This window comes from Eretmochelys imbricata, chromosome 6 (genome assembly GCF_965152235.1).
Source record: "Eretmochelys imbricata isolate rEreImb1 chromosome 6, rEreImb1.hap1, whole genome shotgun sequence".
Lineage (NCBI taxonomy): Eukaryota > Metazoa > Chordata > Testudines > Cheloniidae > Eretmochelys > Eretmochelys imbricata.
Window position 1 is genome coordinate 37,861,290 of NC_135577.1, and position 14,640 is coordinate 37,875,929.

The following is a 14,640-nucleotide window of genomic DNA, read 5'->3' on the forward strand; positions in this document are numbered from 1 at the left end:
ATTCTCTGAGGTTGCAGAATGGTTCCATACTTCAGTGTCATGGGGCAGATTATCAGAGCAATAATCACCAAGTTAAATTTACGGGGCCTAATCCTGTAGTTATTGCATAGGCTCCTATTGACTTAGTGGGAGTTTTGACTGAGTATGCACTGCAGCCTTGGGCCATAGTAAGGAAAACACTGCATACTTTGATGACCGCCATTGATTAAAGTTAACAAAGAGAACACGGAGAGAGGCAATATATACATGAAATGTGTACTCCAAGGCGAAAAAATGGCAGTGATCAATATAAGGGAAGGAACTGAGGAGACTGAGGCTGCTTCCTTTGCCAACTAACCCATACATTCTGACAGTCAGTCAGCTCCTGAGTCAGTGTATAGCACTGATCACTAATTAGCACATGCAAGGGTCTTCCTGTGTATGGGCCTGATCCATAAAACATTGAAGTAAAACTAAAACTGTCTTGGGATTTGGATCAGGTCCTGCGTAGATTGTCCTCCATTTTGGAGTTTCTTCCCAAACAAACACAATCTCTAATGCAGAGAGTAGTGAAAAATGGCAAGTTTGAAATAAAAATAATGAGGAGGATGAAGAAAGGGAACAGGGAAAGAAAGGACAGCTAGAATGGGAGTAAAGGATTGCAAAAGCTGGTACTGCGTGGGCACCCTTTGCCTGGGCTGGTTTTTCAAACATAGGCTGCAGTTCAGCACATGGTCTCTCTTCAGCAAACCTTCTGTGTGTGTGTGCTTAAGCTGTTTCATGTGCTTTGCTGAACTGGAGCCTTAGGTAGAAAAGTGGAGGGAGAGGGGGGAATGGAGAAAGGGGAAGAAACGATTGTTTAGTCCTTAGGTTCTCTGTTACATGAGGTGACATTTCAGGTCTCCTAGTATTATACCATTGGTGGCCATTCTTAAATTTTTATGTTAACAAGTAAGTTATGTGGACTAAATTCTGTGGAATACATACAAATGGAAATAAAATAATACAGTCAAGTCTGAAAAAAAAATGAAGTTTTTTATTTTTATGTTTATCTGATGACATTTGTAGATCATAGATATTTTTTATATTACACTAAACATTAAACTGTAATAAACTAAACAAAAAACAATTCTTTTTTTCCAGAAACGAGAAGGAATCCTCCAGTCCCGACAAATCCAAGAGGAAATAACTGGTAACACTGAGTATGTCAACACCACTCTTGCCAGCAGTTCAGTAATTGAACACAGATGTGTCTCAAAAATTCAACCATTTGGTGATATTTAGATTTCATTATTGGGGTTCCAGGAGGGATCATGCTTCAGCTAGTGATTATAGTTTAGTCTTTACAAGGCTTTCAAATATGCCTCTCAAAATGTAACATTACCGAGTTGGAATTACTAATGACAAAGTACTTGCAAATCTCCAAAAGACTGAGACCAAAGGAAAGGTAGAGTAAATATGTATGAAATTTGTGCATTTGAAGAAATCTATATTGCATCCTGTTTCAAATACTGTACATTCAAAAGTATCTGAATAAGTTTTCAGACAGATAAGAAGAGGGGTAGGTCTTATGCTTTTACCTTTCACAGTTTAGTTGATGAAGTGCTAAATTATCTCAGAAAAGAAAAAACTGTTCCCAAGTATTTCATTCACCATTAGGCTCTGAAGAAGCATAAGTGACCGTGGTAAAACATTTACATGTGATCTCACAGTGCAGTGTACAGTGGAAATATTATTCAAAACCAGCAAGAAGCAACAGCAGAAAATCCTACTTTCTAATAGAGTGAGGAGTGTTCAGGCTAATGACTCATTATTAATCCTTATGGGTTTATTACAAGTGTGATATTTATGTGAAGGATCAAATGAAACAAAACTCCTTAAATACTTAAGAACCTAGTCCAGGCGTTGTTTTGGCTAGCACTTTATTGTAGTGGCCGTGACAACTGGATATTTGGGGCAAAGGGAAAAGAGTTCATGAAATAAACATAGCAAAAACCTTCTCCACAAGAGAAGGCATGTTGATTGGGCTTAGCAGTAGGAAGTCTACTATTTGGTATCAATTTGAACGTTTATTGAAGCCAACAAGATTATGTTAGTTGATGCTATGAGCCAGAGTCTCTAGTGGGTAAATTAGTGGCACACCATTGGACTCTATTAACCTACTCCAGTTTACACAGAGCTAAGGATCTGGCCATATATGCAGTTTTCTTGTCCATCTTAACGAAAAGCATGAAGTAAAGTAAATGAGATACATAATAATTTTGTTTTGCTTTTTACTATAGGGCATTATCCGGAAGGTATGGTAAGTTTCATTTGATTATTATCATTTTCTTGAGGCTACCAAAGTGTACATTAATTAATTGTCCTGCAGCTGATCCGTTCATTCAAACCATAAGTAAGGCCAGGATTTGCAGCTTCCTTGGTAAATATATAAATAAACGTGTTGCAGATTGGGATGGCAGTTAACAAATAAGAGAAACTTTGATGTCAGCATAGCCATTTTTAAAACAAACGATTTCTTATGCCTTTCAGCAAATGCTATTTTAGAGATGATTGGTGATTTCACCCCAGAACTTCAATATAAAAGCATTAATGATTAGAGGCTCCCAACATGAATGAAAGATGATGTTCCATAATACAACTTTCAGAGTAACAGCCGTGTTAGTCTGTCTTCGCAAAAAGAAAAGGAGTACTTGTGGCACCTTAGAGACTAACCAATTTATTTGAGCATGAGCTTTCGTGAGCTACAGCTCACTTCATCGGATGCATACCGTGGAAACTGCAGAAGACATTATATACACACAGAGACCATGAAACAATACCTCTTCCCACCCCACTGTCCTGCTGGTAATAGCTTGTCTAAAGTGATCATCAAGTTGGGCCATTTCCAGCACAAATCCAGGTTTTCTCACCCTCCGCCCCCCCCCCACCCCCAAACTCACTCTCCTGCTGGTAATAGCCCATCCAAAGTGACCACTCTCTTCACAATGTGTGTGATAATCAAGGTGGGCCATTTCCTGCACAAATCCAGGTTCTCTCACTCCCTCACCCCCCTCCAAAAACCACACACACAAACTCACTCTCCTGCTGGTAATAGCTTATCCAAAGTGACCACTCTCCCTACAATGTGCATGATAATCAAGGTGGGAGGAGGTATTGTTTCATGGTCTCTGTGTGTATATAATGTCTTCTGCAGTTTCCATGGTATGCATCCAATGAAGTGAGCTGTAGCTCACGAAAGCTCATGCTCAAATAAATTGGAGGGTCTCTAAGGTGCCACAAGTACTCCTTTTTATAATACAACTGCCATTCCTTTTAGAGAATTGGATGCTATGCTCTTCTTTGCTTGCAGTGGAGAGGCTTAGTCCCTTGTAGTTGAAAGAGTTGTTATGTTTTTATCCTGAGATTGCACCTTTAATGTCACTGAGACTAAAACCATGAGCAATGTTAATCTGGTTTACATAGTTTATTCACAGCTGAGTTCAAAAACTCTGGTCATGGAGGTGCTTTTTGGGTCAGACTGTGATACTCTTACTCATATTGAGTAGCACCTTACTCCATGTGAAATCACCACTGAAGTAAATGGGACTGAGTAAAGTTATCATTCTAGCTCTTTCTGTTTAGGAAGAGCAAAAGCAGCTCTCCGTGGAGTCATTTTGTGTCACACCAATTACTGGCCAAAATGGAGTAACCTGGAGATGATTCGAGCTCTCTCTTTCTTTTTAGAAGGTGAATGCACTGTTACATCAGTGCTCCCACCTCTGGTAGGTTGGCTATCTGTCATGGTCTTTAAGAGATTGCTCTAATTTCAATGAGGTTGACCTGCAACCTGGGATATTAAAATGTCACAGGACGCATTTCAGGGTGGCACAAAATCATCTGTACCAAGCATCATATTACAGCTGTGACGTGAGGACTTGTTATAATGTGGTAATGAACCAAGATCATAATGCAATGTGGGCATTTTATGCACTTTGTTACAAACGTTGCACTCTCAGTGACTGAAAGTGCAAGTTCACATTGTTCATGAATTCATTTGGCTCACTACCTACCTATGCCCAGTTTTGTAGGTTTTTATATGGGTAGATATTGATTGTTGTTAATTCTCAGGGAGAAAGTTACAGTTCATTGTTCAGATCACTTCATAAGCAGCCCAAATCCCAGCAAAAATCTATGTTACTGGTCATGTTCTCTGTGTATATAAATCTCCCCACTGTATTTTCCACTGAATGCATCCGATGAAGTGAGCTGTAGCTCACAAAAGCTTATGATCAAATAAATTTGTTAGTCTGTAAGGTGCCACAAGTACTCCTTTTCTTTTTGCGGATACAGACTAACACGGCTGCTACTCTGAAACCTGGCAAAAGACAATAATAGTTTCTAGCAGATTATAGAACGAAATGAACAATCAGAATATATAGTAACTGAAGTACAAAGAAACTACATTAAAGATTCTGCTGATGCTGCTGTTCTCATCATTCATGCTCTTTAATTAGTGTTTATTATGCAGTTGGATAGCTGTTGCTTGCTATGTTAACAGGTTTGACTATTTTTCAGAACGGGATGCATTTGACACTTTATTTGACCATGCTCCGGACAAGCTCAATGTTGTAAAAAAGGTTGGAAAGTGTTTTATTTCTGAAATACAATTAAGTAGCACATTAACATATTTAATGTAATAAAACTTAAACTTTACACTGAAAATGAAAGTCATAATCCTGTGTTTACAAATTGTGTTATATTTATTGCTTTCATCAACATTAATTTTGCTTCAGAAGATAGAACAGGAGAGATATATAGAAGTCTCTATTGTAAAGTACTTTGTCATGTAACTGTGGGTATGTCTACACTGCAGTTAGAGACCTGAAGCTGGCCAGTGCCAGCTGACTTGAGCTCATGACTAAAAGACTGTTTAATTGTTGTGTAGACATTCAGGTTTGGGCTGCAGCCCGAGCTTTGGGACCCTCCTACCTTGCAGGGTCCTACAGCCTGGGCTCCAGGCCGAGCCCGAATATCTTCACTGCAATTAAACAGCCCCTTACCCTGAGCTGGGTCAGCCATGGGTTTTTAATTGCAGTGTAAACGTACCCTGTATGTAATGTAAAAGAAAACTCAACAGGTCGATCCTTAGCTGGTATAAATTCACATAGCTCCACTAAAGCCAATTGAGAAATGCCAATTTACATCAGCGGATTATCTGCCCCCATGTATTTCAGCTGCTATCAAATTGAAGCCTCGTCTAATAACACAACTCTCTAGACTGCTACAAATCTTTTTTTTTTTTAGCTTCCTGAAGAAGAATTACATTATAACAATGTATTTTAATTATCTGATTAGTGTTCATGTCAGTTCTGTTCCGCTCTCAGAAAACCAATCAATCTAGGAGTAAAATACTTTAAAAATTGCAGGTTTCTGTTTGTAACTTTAAAACATTTAGAAATCAGATCTAAACACTGCACGTGCAGGTCTAACTTATGGGAAAAGTTGAAACTGCTGCTCTAAAAAGTGTGCCTTGATCAACATGTTCTCATTTTTCAGACCCTCATCACTTTTGTGAACAAGCACCTGAATAAACTGAATTTGGAGGTTACAGAACTGGAAACCCAGGTAAGATTCCATAGCCATGGTTGGTGGGGGAGGACAATTGCACCATACTATACACGTATCATAACATGCTCAAAGGTTTCACTAGAGTCTTATTAAGCCATCTTTAAAGAAATGGGCTGTATGAAGTGGGCTGTAGCCCACAAAAGCTTATGCTCTAATAAATTTGTTAGTCTCTAAGGCGCCACAAGTACTCCTGTTCTTTTTGTGGATACAGACTAACACGGCTGTTACTCTGAAACCTTTAAAGAAATGACAGGTTTCAGAGTAGCAGCCGTGTTAGTCTGTATTCGCAAAAACAAAAGGAGTACTTGTGGCACCTTAGAGACTAACAAATTTATTTGAGCATAAGCTTTTGTGAGCTACAGCTCACTTCATTGGATGCATTCAGTGGAAAATCCGATGAAGTGAGCTGTAGCTCACGAAAGCTTATGATCAAATAAATTTGTTAGTCTCTAAAGTGCCACAAGTCCTCCTTTTCTTTAAAGAAGTGGTTATTTCACCCAGAAACCCCTCTGGATTGCTTAATTTTATATAGGTCTTTCATGTGAAGATAAAAACTATACTGCAAAGACAATGAACTATTCTAGTAGTAACTGAATTTCTGGAGCACATTCCCTCAAAAGATTTATACTTCCTTTACCATTAATATTAATTAATGTTAGCTGTACACTATATAAGGAGGGTCCAGAACAATTTTGGTCATTAGAGACGCCATAGCAGTTTTTGCAGTGAGAATCTTGGCCCAGGTATTCTGATCAAATTCCAAGTTGGGCAATTGCATTCCAGCTATCTTTACTTTACTCAAATGAATAATCTCATGGGACTGCTGTGACACTTCTCACTGGGACTGCTTACACACGTAAAGTTACTGAGTGTATAAGCAGTTGCATCACTGGGCTCTACGCTGCACAGTGTGACATTGTGCTGGCTCCTCCTCCTTGTTTCCAGTTGCTAGAATGCATTGAAAGAAGCTAAAAATACATTAAATACTTTCCTAGTGTTTTTTTTTTCTATATAAACAATTGCTGCAGTTGCCACAAGGAAGTTACATGATGAGATTGGAAGGAAGGTGGTCTGCATGATCACCAGTGAGAGGGGAGGTGTCCATAGAGCATTTTTTCCTTTAAGACGTGATCCTTCTTACAAAAAAGTCTCAGAACCCCTCGTATAACTGACTACAAGTCTCTAATAGGTATGGATTTTGCACAGGTAAAATTAAGAACTAGATGGGAGGAGACATATAAAGGCTTTCTTTCAGAAATATGGCTTTGTTTTTAAGTGTGTGTGTATATTCCATTGTTATCTTACTGAAGAACCCTCATTAATCAAATGTCCGTAGAGATCCCTAAAAAGTTCATTGAAACTGGATTTCGCTAAGCTGAGAGGTAGATTGTATTTCCAACAGCAGAGAGATGATGAGCAGCTTCAGGGAGACACTGAGCTGCTTCAGATAATCTGGGGAATTGGATAAACAGAATTTGATTAAGTGAGGCTATGTTCTAGCATTGATAGTCATGATATATAGATAAGATTGAGATGGCCATTCTATTCTAAACCTCTCTTCACAGTCATTCATAACTTTCTCTGAAATGTTGCCTTTGGGCAAAAATTTGCTCATGTCTGGTCTCAGCCCAGGTTCAGATAAAATCCATTAATCTGCTTTTGTGTTACACAAGTGTGAAAAGAATACATTTCTCTTTTTAAAAATACAGAATTTGTGTCATCTCAAGGAACTCAAAACCATGTTTTTAAAAAGCTTGACATGCTTATTGTTCTTTATGAGGAATGTGATCGTGTTCTGAAATTTTTGAGAAAAATGTTTTAAAATTAGTAACGTGTACGAAAACCATGTGCATAATGTGTGTAGTTATAGTTCATAATGAAATAAGGATGCACCATAGCAGTTAGATGGATGCCGTCTACCTATAATTGTGTACACTGAAAAATAGGTTAATATGGACTTTGCTGAACTCTGGACTTCGGTTTCTTTATTCCCCTCCTCTTTTTCCACTATATTAAGATTTCTTGTGCAATCATGAGATGACACATTCATTTCTACTTTCTTCTGCTCTGGGGCTATGTGCTATGTCACAAACAGTTCGGAAGAGATGGTTGTGCCTCTGCCACAGGGCCAGCAGAATCTGAATTGAAGGTGTGTTCCATAGATCAGCCGTCCTGAGGCTTCCACACTACAGAAATGGGCTCACAACCCCCTGTTCCTCCAGTGCTGAATCCACTTCCCAGTTACCAAATCTACTCAGCCGCCAGTGACAAGATGCCCATAACTACAGGTCTCTTCTGGCCACAGCCTCTTTCCAGGGTGCTTATATGCCCACTTGTTTATGTCAGTCTCGGGTCAGTTTATCCATGAAGGCATAACACAGCGTAATACCTGATATAAGCATAAGAAGTCACGTAGAATAAATCTTTTGATGCAATTGAAAACGTTTAGGTTAGTAGTGTCGTGAGCGTGCTGTATTAGGCAAAGGGTATCTTGCTTATCAGGCAAAATAATTATCCAGGTTTAGAATATATACTCTGACATATCATGGTCTCTTACAGTTTGCAGACGGTGTATATCTAGTGCTGCTAATGGGTCTCCTGGAGGGCTATTTTGTGCCTCTGCACAGCTTTTTCTTGACTCCTGATAGTTTTGAACAAAAGGTAATTCTGTTGTTGGATTTTATATTTTTATATAAAAAAAAACCACTTCCTGTAACACACAGTACAAACCTTTTTATGCAAGACTGATGTACTCTACCTAGGTTAAAAAAAAAAGGGAATACAGTGGTCACCATTAAAAATTCAGCATTTGCCAGCATTTATTACACAGTAGTATTTGAGATACTGTGGTTATTGCCTCATCTGAGTAGAGGAGGAAATTGTGTTAACTGTCTGGTATCTAGGAAATATTAACTGTTTGTTGGCAGCCACTGCAATGCTGCCATTGAGCTATACTCAGTATTACCATTGACTTAAATAAGACGTCTGTGCCTGAGTGCTGGCGGAATCAAATTATGAACAACAAAAATTATGAACATTTGCAAGATTTCACATAGTTTAAAGATATGAAGGCATATTCCCTTCTCTGCACAATATACAATTTTAAGACCAAACACTGCCCTTAGTCTTCACACACAATCTCTATTGACACCCAAGGCAATTCAGCTATATATTTGAGTGAAGGAAAGTACCTGGACTATATAGTGTTCAATTTTTTACTATTTTATTTTTGTTAATTTTTAAGGAGTTTACCAAGCTAACTTGTCTCTCAATGGACAGTTGAGCCCAAATCCTATTCTGATCAGGACAATCCCATTTGCAAATATTTGGATTTCTGACCAAAAAATACTTTGAGTAATGATTAGTTCCCTGGTTTCTATGAACCCGATCCTCTGATGTAAGGAGCCTTGACAACTTACACCAGCTGAGGATTTGGCTCTGTAGCCTTAAACGCAGCCTATGCTGACCATGTACACTGGGCAGGAAATAATGTACAATAATGAATGTGTTCATTATATTACCAGGTCATTAATGTGTCCTTTTCATTTGAGCTAATGCAAGATGGAGGGTTGGAAAAACCAAAACCGAGGCCAGAAGGTATCGTACTTTATTTATTATTAATCTTTTTATCAGTTGAAGGATGAAATCCTATCCTGTGCTGTGGTGTTGCAGTAGGGTAGGATGAGGGTACAAGGAACCTCTTAATCCACAAAAAAGTCCGTCTGTAGTGCTCAGGCAATCTGTGGTTAGGGTATGTGCCTAGCTGTCTTTCAATCAGCAGCAAATGCTACATGGGGGTGCATGCTGATCCTCAGAGGACCAGCATAGTCATTTCAGCATGTGTTCCTCAGCCCCTCCTTGACAATTTCTGCCCTTGCCAGGTCCTGCAAAGGACTCAATGGGTGATAATTCTGCTCTGGCCGTGGCAAGACTTATCCATCGTGAATACCTGTACTGAACAGATGATGATATTGTAATAAAAAATGATTTCTGAATTGTATTGCCCACACATCTGGATAACCCTACTCCCTCCCATTCCGCCTTTGCCTACTAAACCCTCCAAAATGTGCAACATAATTCACAATGGTTGTGTTTGAAGACTTATTCATTGTGGTAGGAAAAGACAAATATCAAACGTTCATTGAGTTGCCTTTGAACACAGTAGCCAATTGTGAAAATTCAAAATATTTTGCACTTATCTGATCCAATGTTCCCTTGTCTTCATGAGATGACTTTTTATACTGGTGAATTTTCAGACTTGCATCTTATGTATTTCTGCTGCTAAATTTATAGGCAAGAGGTTGAGACTTGGGGGAAAAGCTGAGCCCCACTGAAGACCATGAGAGTTTCCCCATTGATTTTAGTAGAACCAGAATTTCACCCTTGCACTCTTATATGAAAGACATGGGTTTAAGTCTCACTCTCAAGGCTGGATTGAGGCAATCCAGAGCCTGAGGCACCCCATGATATGATATGGAGTGCCTCTGTGGCATCACTCCTGGAGCCCCGCCTCAGCCCTGGTTCCATCTCCCAGTTTGAGTAGTGGTGGCAGGGACTTCCTCTCCCTTCTCAGAGAAACAGGGACAACAACTTGGGCCCCTCTTATCCTCTCAGGAGTGGCAGCCCCTTTCTCCCCCTTCCCACCCCCCACTCCTTATATACACACATGCTTCCCTTGGGAGAGCAAGGGTCCCTCAAAAAGGCAGGAATGGCAGCAGGGCCCTGCCCCAGTACTTACACTCAGGCTGTTGGGGTATCTGTTTGCTGGGCTCACTGCACTCTGCTGCCACACATGCAGTCCTTTTCTGGATGGTGTTGGCTGGACATTTCCAGCACAGTATGGTGTGGAAGTAACACCCCATAGAAATGAATGGGACAGTTCAGACTTTTCACACCTATCATTGCAGGTTGTCTGCAGACGAAGGCTGACATCACTGGATCATCTATGCTATGGTCACCTTTTCAACTATTTCTTTGCCGTGATAACAGCTAGAGACTTAGTTCTAGTCTACACTAAAAAGTTAGGTCAACCCAGCTACATCACTCAGGGGTGTGAAAAATGCACACCCCTGACTACCCTAGTTAAGCCAGTCTAACTCCCACTGTAGACAGTGTTAGGTTTACAGAAGAAATCTTCCATTAACATAGCTACCATCTCTCAGGGAAGTGGATTGCCTACGCTAATGGTGGAAACCCTCCTGTTGGCATAGGTACTGTCTACCCTGAAGTGCTACACTGGAACAGCTTCAGATGTGCTGCAGTAGCATTTCAAGTGTAGACAAGCCCTTACTTTAGAAAACAAACAAACAAGCTGAAATTCTGACATAATCATAGGCCTTAGGAGCTGGGGTTGCAGGCACAGACCTTTAGTGCCTATGCCTTAATCTGGCAATATAGATCCTAGTTTTTCACTTCTTGTGATGGCTGGGACTATTGTGTGCAGGCCTGCTTTAGCTAAATTGATGGTGACTATATCACAAGGCCTTATGTTTGGGCAATCAAAGTAAGGTGGTGGAAATAGTGAAATCTAGGGTTTCAAGTAAAACAGCCGTGATCTCCCACTCCCTGTGGAGGTTTAAAATTCTTATGGCCTTTTAATTTTTCAGGTATTTATTGCTCTAGGGGACAGCTAATTTTCCAGTATAAATCAAACCATCGGGACATTTCAGTATATATATGCCATTTCTTGTGCAATTATTGAAATGCTTAATATGAAACTTCCTGCCCAATGTGAATGGAAAAATGCATCTGTTTTATGTGTTGTTGCATTGGGCACAATGCCCGTGCCTAAAATTTCCAGAGAGTAAAAAAGCATTGGAAAAGATCTTACTATAAATGTGTATACTAAATAGTCTTAAAATTCCTACACAGCTTCTATGAAATTTCTGATGAAATAAATGCTGCAGAATATGAAAAAGCATATGTCAAAAAAAATAGTGAATATGGTAAATAAATTGGCATATCTGCATGATATTTACTTTTTCAGGGTCAACAATTTATTTTTGTTATTTGCAATATATTATTTGCAATATATACAATGAAAGGGCTTTAAAAGTCCTGCCACCTTAATTTTATCTTTTACAACTACTTTGTATTCAAGAGACATCTACAGATATAATGCTAAATATCATCAGCCAACATTTTCAGACAGAGAAGCCTAAAGTTAGACTCTGAAGTCCATGTTTAGGTGCCTAAGAATGGGATTTTCAAAAGCACCTAAATGATTTAGGAGCACAACTTGCATTGAAGTGAATATGGACTGAAGAGCCAAAATTTAGGTTCCCAGTTTTGGCCATCATTGTTTTCTTTACTAGTCATTATGATTTTCTTTCCAAAATGGCCCCAACTTGCATACAGCAGAAGGAAATGGCCTAACTTCATTATCATGCACATTGTGTAAAGAGTTGTCACTTTGGATGGGCTATCACCAGCAGGAGAGTGAATTTGTGTGGGGGGGTGGAGGGTGAGAAAACCTGGATTTGTGCTGGAAATGGCCTAACCTGACGATTACTTTAGATAAGCTATTACCAGCAGGACAGTGGGGTGGGAGGAGGTATTGTTTCATATTCTCTGTGTATATATAAAGTCTGCTGCAGTTTCCACGGTATGTATCTGATGAAGTGAGCTGTAGCTCACGAAAGCTCATGCTCAAATAAACTGGTTAGTCTCTAAGGTGCCACAAGTACTCCTTTTCTTTTTGCGAATACAGACTAACACGGCTGTTACTCTGAATCCTTAAACTCTGTTCATCAGTCCTTAATGAAAGCCTTGATCTTGCAAGTTCTTGCATGGTGCAAGGCTGTTGGTGCTGGGTTACAGCACAAATTCAGGCAGACACTTGGTGTCGGTGTAATTTAAAACAGTGAACACAAACACAATTAAATTGTGGTCTCCCGAATGCAGCCAGCTTTTCAGGCCATCCAACTCTAATATTTAAGGGGCACACTAGGGCAGAAGATAGACTCCATGGCTGATAGTCCAGATCCTGGGTGGATTTCCATCAGTTCTGCTAGGACTCATAGGAATCTTTGCACTCAGCCTGTGTCCCCTCATCCTTGACTGAGTGAAGAAGAATTTTCAAGCATTGTCGAGTGCAAGCTCCTTCTGGGTGACACTCCATTTTAGAGGCCAGCCATGGAAATGAGCTATTATGAGAAGAATCTGATAAAATTATGTTTCTATACAAATGTAATAGGGTTCTATAGAAACTGAATAGAATTCAGTATTATGGAATTGAATAGAAATGATTAATCTTTCTAGAGGATTTTTTTTTAACCATCCTGTACTCCTGGGGGAATTCTGCACCACTGCGCATGTGCAGAATTCATGTCCCCCACAGCTTTCTTTGCTTTCCCACAGAAAAATGACTTTTTAAAAGGGGAGCTAAGGGAAGCTGCAAGAGCAGTCAAGCACCACTCTCTAGCAGAGCAAGTACATCATTTCACACACCTGGAGCAGCAAATCACCGTGGGGCTAGGGACGCTCGAGCCAGTGGCTCCTAACCTGAGCCGGGATCAGCTGCTAGTCCCGGCTGGGCTGGAGGCAGGAGAGGACAGGACTTCCTCTTCCCCTGCAAGGAGTGTCTGGGGCTGCAACAGACTCACCCCCAGAAACCTCCACCAGTTGCAGGATGCTCAGGATCCTCCCCTTCTTCCTGCCCCCATTGCTCCTCAACTGTGGTGGGAGGGGTCATGGTACCGGGAGCCGCTCCCCCATCCACCCTATCCCCCGTGCATCCAGACCTCCCATACCCAGACACCCCTGCCAAGCCTCACCGTGTACATCCAGAACTCTTCTAGCCCTCCATACCTGAACCCCACCCCACTGAACCTGAACCCCTGCACCTGGAGACCCCCCCCGCCTCCAGATCCCCATCACTGCACCCAGACCACCACCCACTGAGCTCCCTCCACTCAAATCCCCACCCTGATGCCCCACCCCCTGCACAACCCTGAGTCCCCCCCATTCAGACACCCAACTAGATGCACCCAGACCCCCACCCCAACAAGCCCCACTCCCCCAGCAACCAGACCCCTCTGCTGAGACCCAACCACCTTCACCTGGAAGCCCGTGCAGAGTCCCATTGCCCCTGCACCTGGAACCCCTCCACCCCCAATGAGCCTCTGTGCATCCAGATCTCCCCACATGTAGACCCCCCACTGAGCTGCCTGCACCCAGACTGTCCCACACGGAATCCTCTCACCCCACATCTGGATCCCCCAACACTGAGACCCTCCACACCTGGATCCTGACTGGTTGAGCCTGCCTGCTCCACATCTGGTGTGCCTGGTGCAGAAGGGTAGGGCCCCAGGGTGTTTGTGGGGCAGACCAAGGCCTTGTGCTGCATCAGGGTAGGGTACAGCCTCACCGCTGAGTCCGTGTTCCGGGGGTGGGAGGTCTGCAGGGTGATCTCCCACCTTCGTGCAGCCAGTGGCCTGTGCTCCCCACTGCCCTGTTGGAGCCTCTGCATTTATTTATTGACAAATAAAACTTGCAGAATTTTAAAATATTGTGCGCAGAATTTTTAAATTTTTGGCACAGAATGCGATCAGGAGTAATCCTGTAGAATTCTATAGAGATGATGAAATTTTCAGATACATTTTATGGGGTGGTTTTAAAATATTTGTTTAAATAAAATTGTCTTTAAATTCTGTAGGACTCCTCTATAAGGGAATAAAGGGGGGTCATGTGACTCCAAGATTCCCAGCTCCAGGCTTGATGGGGGAGGCTCCCCTTTTTAGAGGTAGTAAGGCAGACCATAACTGTAGCAATCTGAGCTGTGTGGAAGAAATGTCCTTCCCTCGATTCCCAGCAGCTTTGGGACTTTTTACATTTTATAGCCTTGCCTATGAGCTCCTGGAACCTGTCTGTGTCTTCCAAGGGCCACAAAGTGAAGGGGTCTGGAGATTCATTAATTCCACTGAGTGGCATAGTCCCTTCATGAAATGCAGGAGGCTCCATAATTACTCAGCTCTGGAAATGAAGCTTTTTTTGTATGGCTTCTGCAGCTGGCTTGCCATGTAGCCATGTCCACAGCCCCCTACAGCTTGC

At 41.3% G+C, this 14,640-nt stretch overlaps 1 protein-coding gene across 4 annotated transcripts in view; it reads left to right on the forward strand.

Annotated features, from left to right (window-relative positions):
- PARVA (parvin alpha) overlaps positions 1-14,640 on the forward strand; it is an 88,463-nt gene that overhangs the window by 65,903 nt on the left and 7,920 nt on the right. Inside the window, exons 7-13 of one of the 4 annotated variants that reach the window (XM_077818423.1) lie at positions 1,123-1,181; positions 2,262-2,281; positions 4,537-4,598; positions 5,518-5,586; positions 8,149-8,250; positions 9,114-9,186; positions 10,497-12,017. In XM_077818423.1, coding sequence (XP_077674549.1) covers positions 1,123-1,181; positions 2,262-2,281; positions 4,537-4,598; positions 5,518-5,586; positions 8,149-8,250; positions 9,114-9,186; positions 10,497-10,582 — 471 coding nt within the window. In that variant the 3' untranslated portion in view covers positions 10,583-12,017. Of the gene's footprint in view, positions 1-1,122; positions 1,182-2,261; positions 2,282-4,536; positions 4,599-5,517; positions 5,587-6,617; positions 7,039-8,148; positions 8,251-9,113; positions 9,187-10,496; positions 12,018-14,640 lie in introns of those variants that run through there. The other 3 variants (XM_077818424.1, XM_077818425.1, XM_077818426.1) reach the window with 3 other exon arrangements.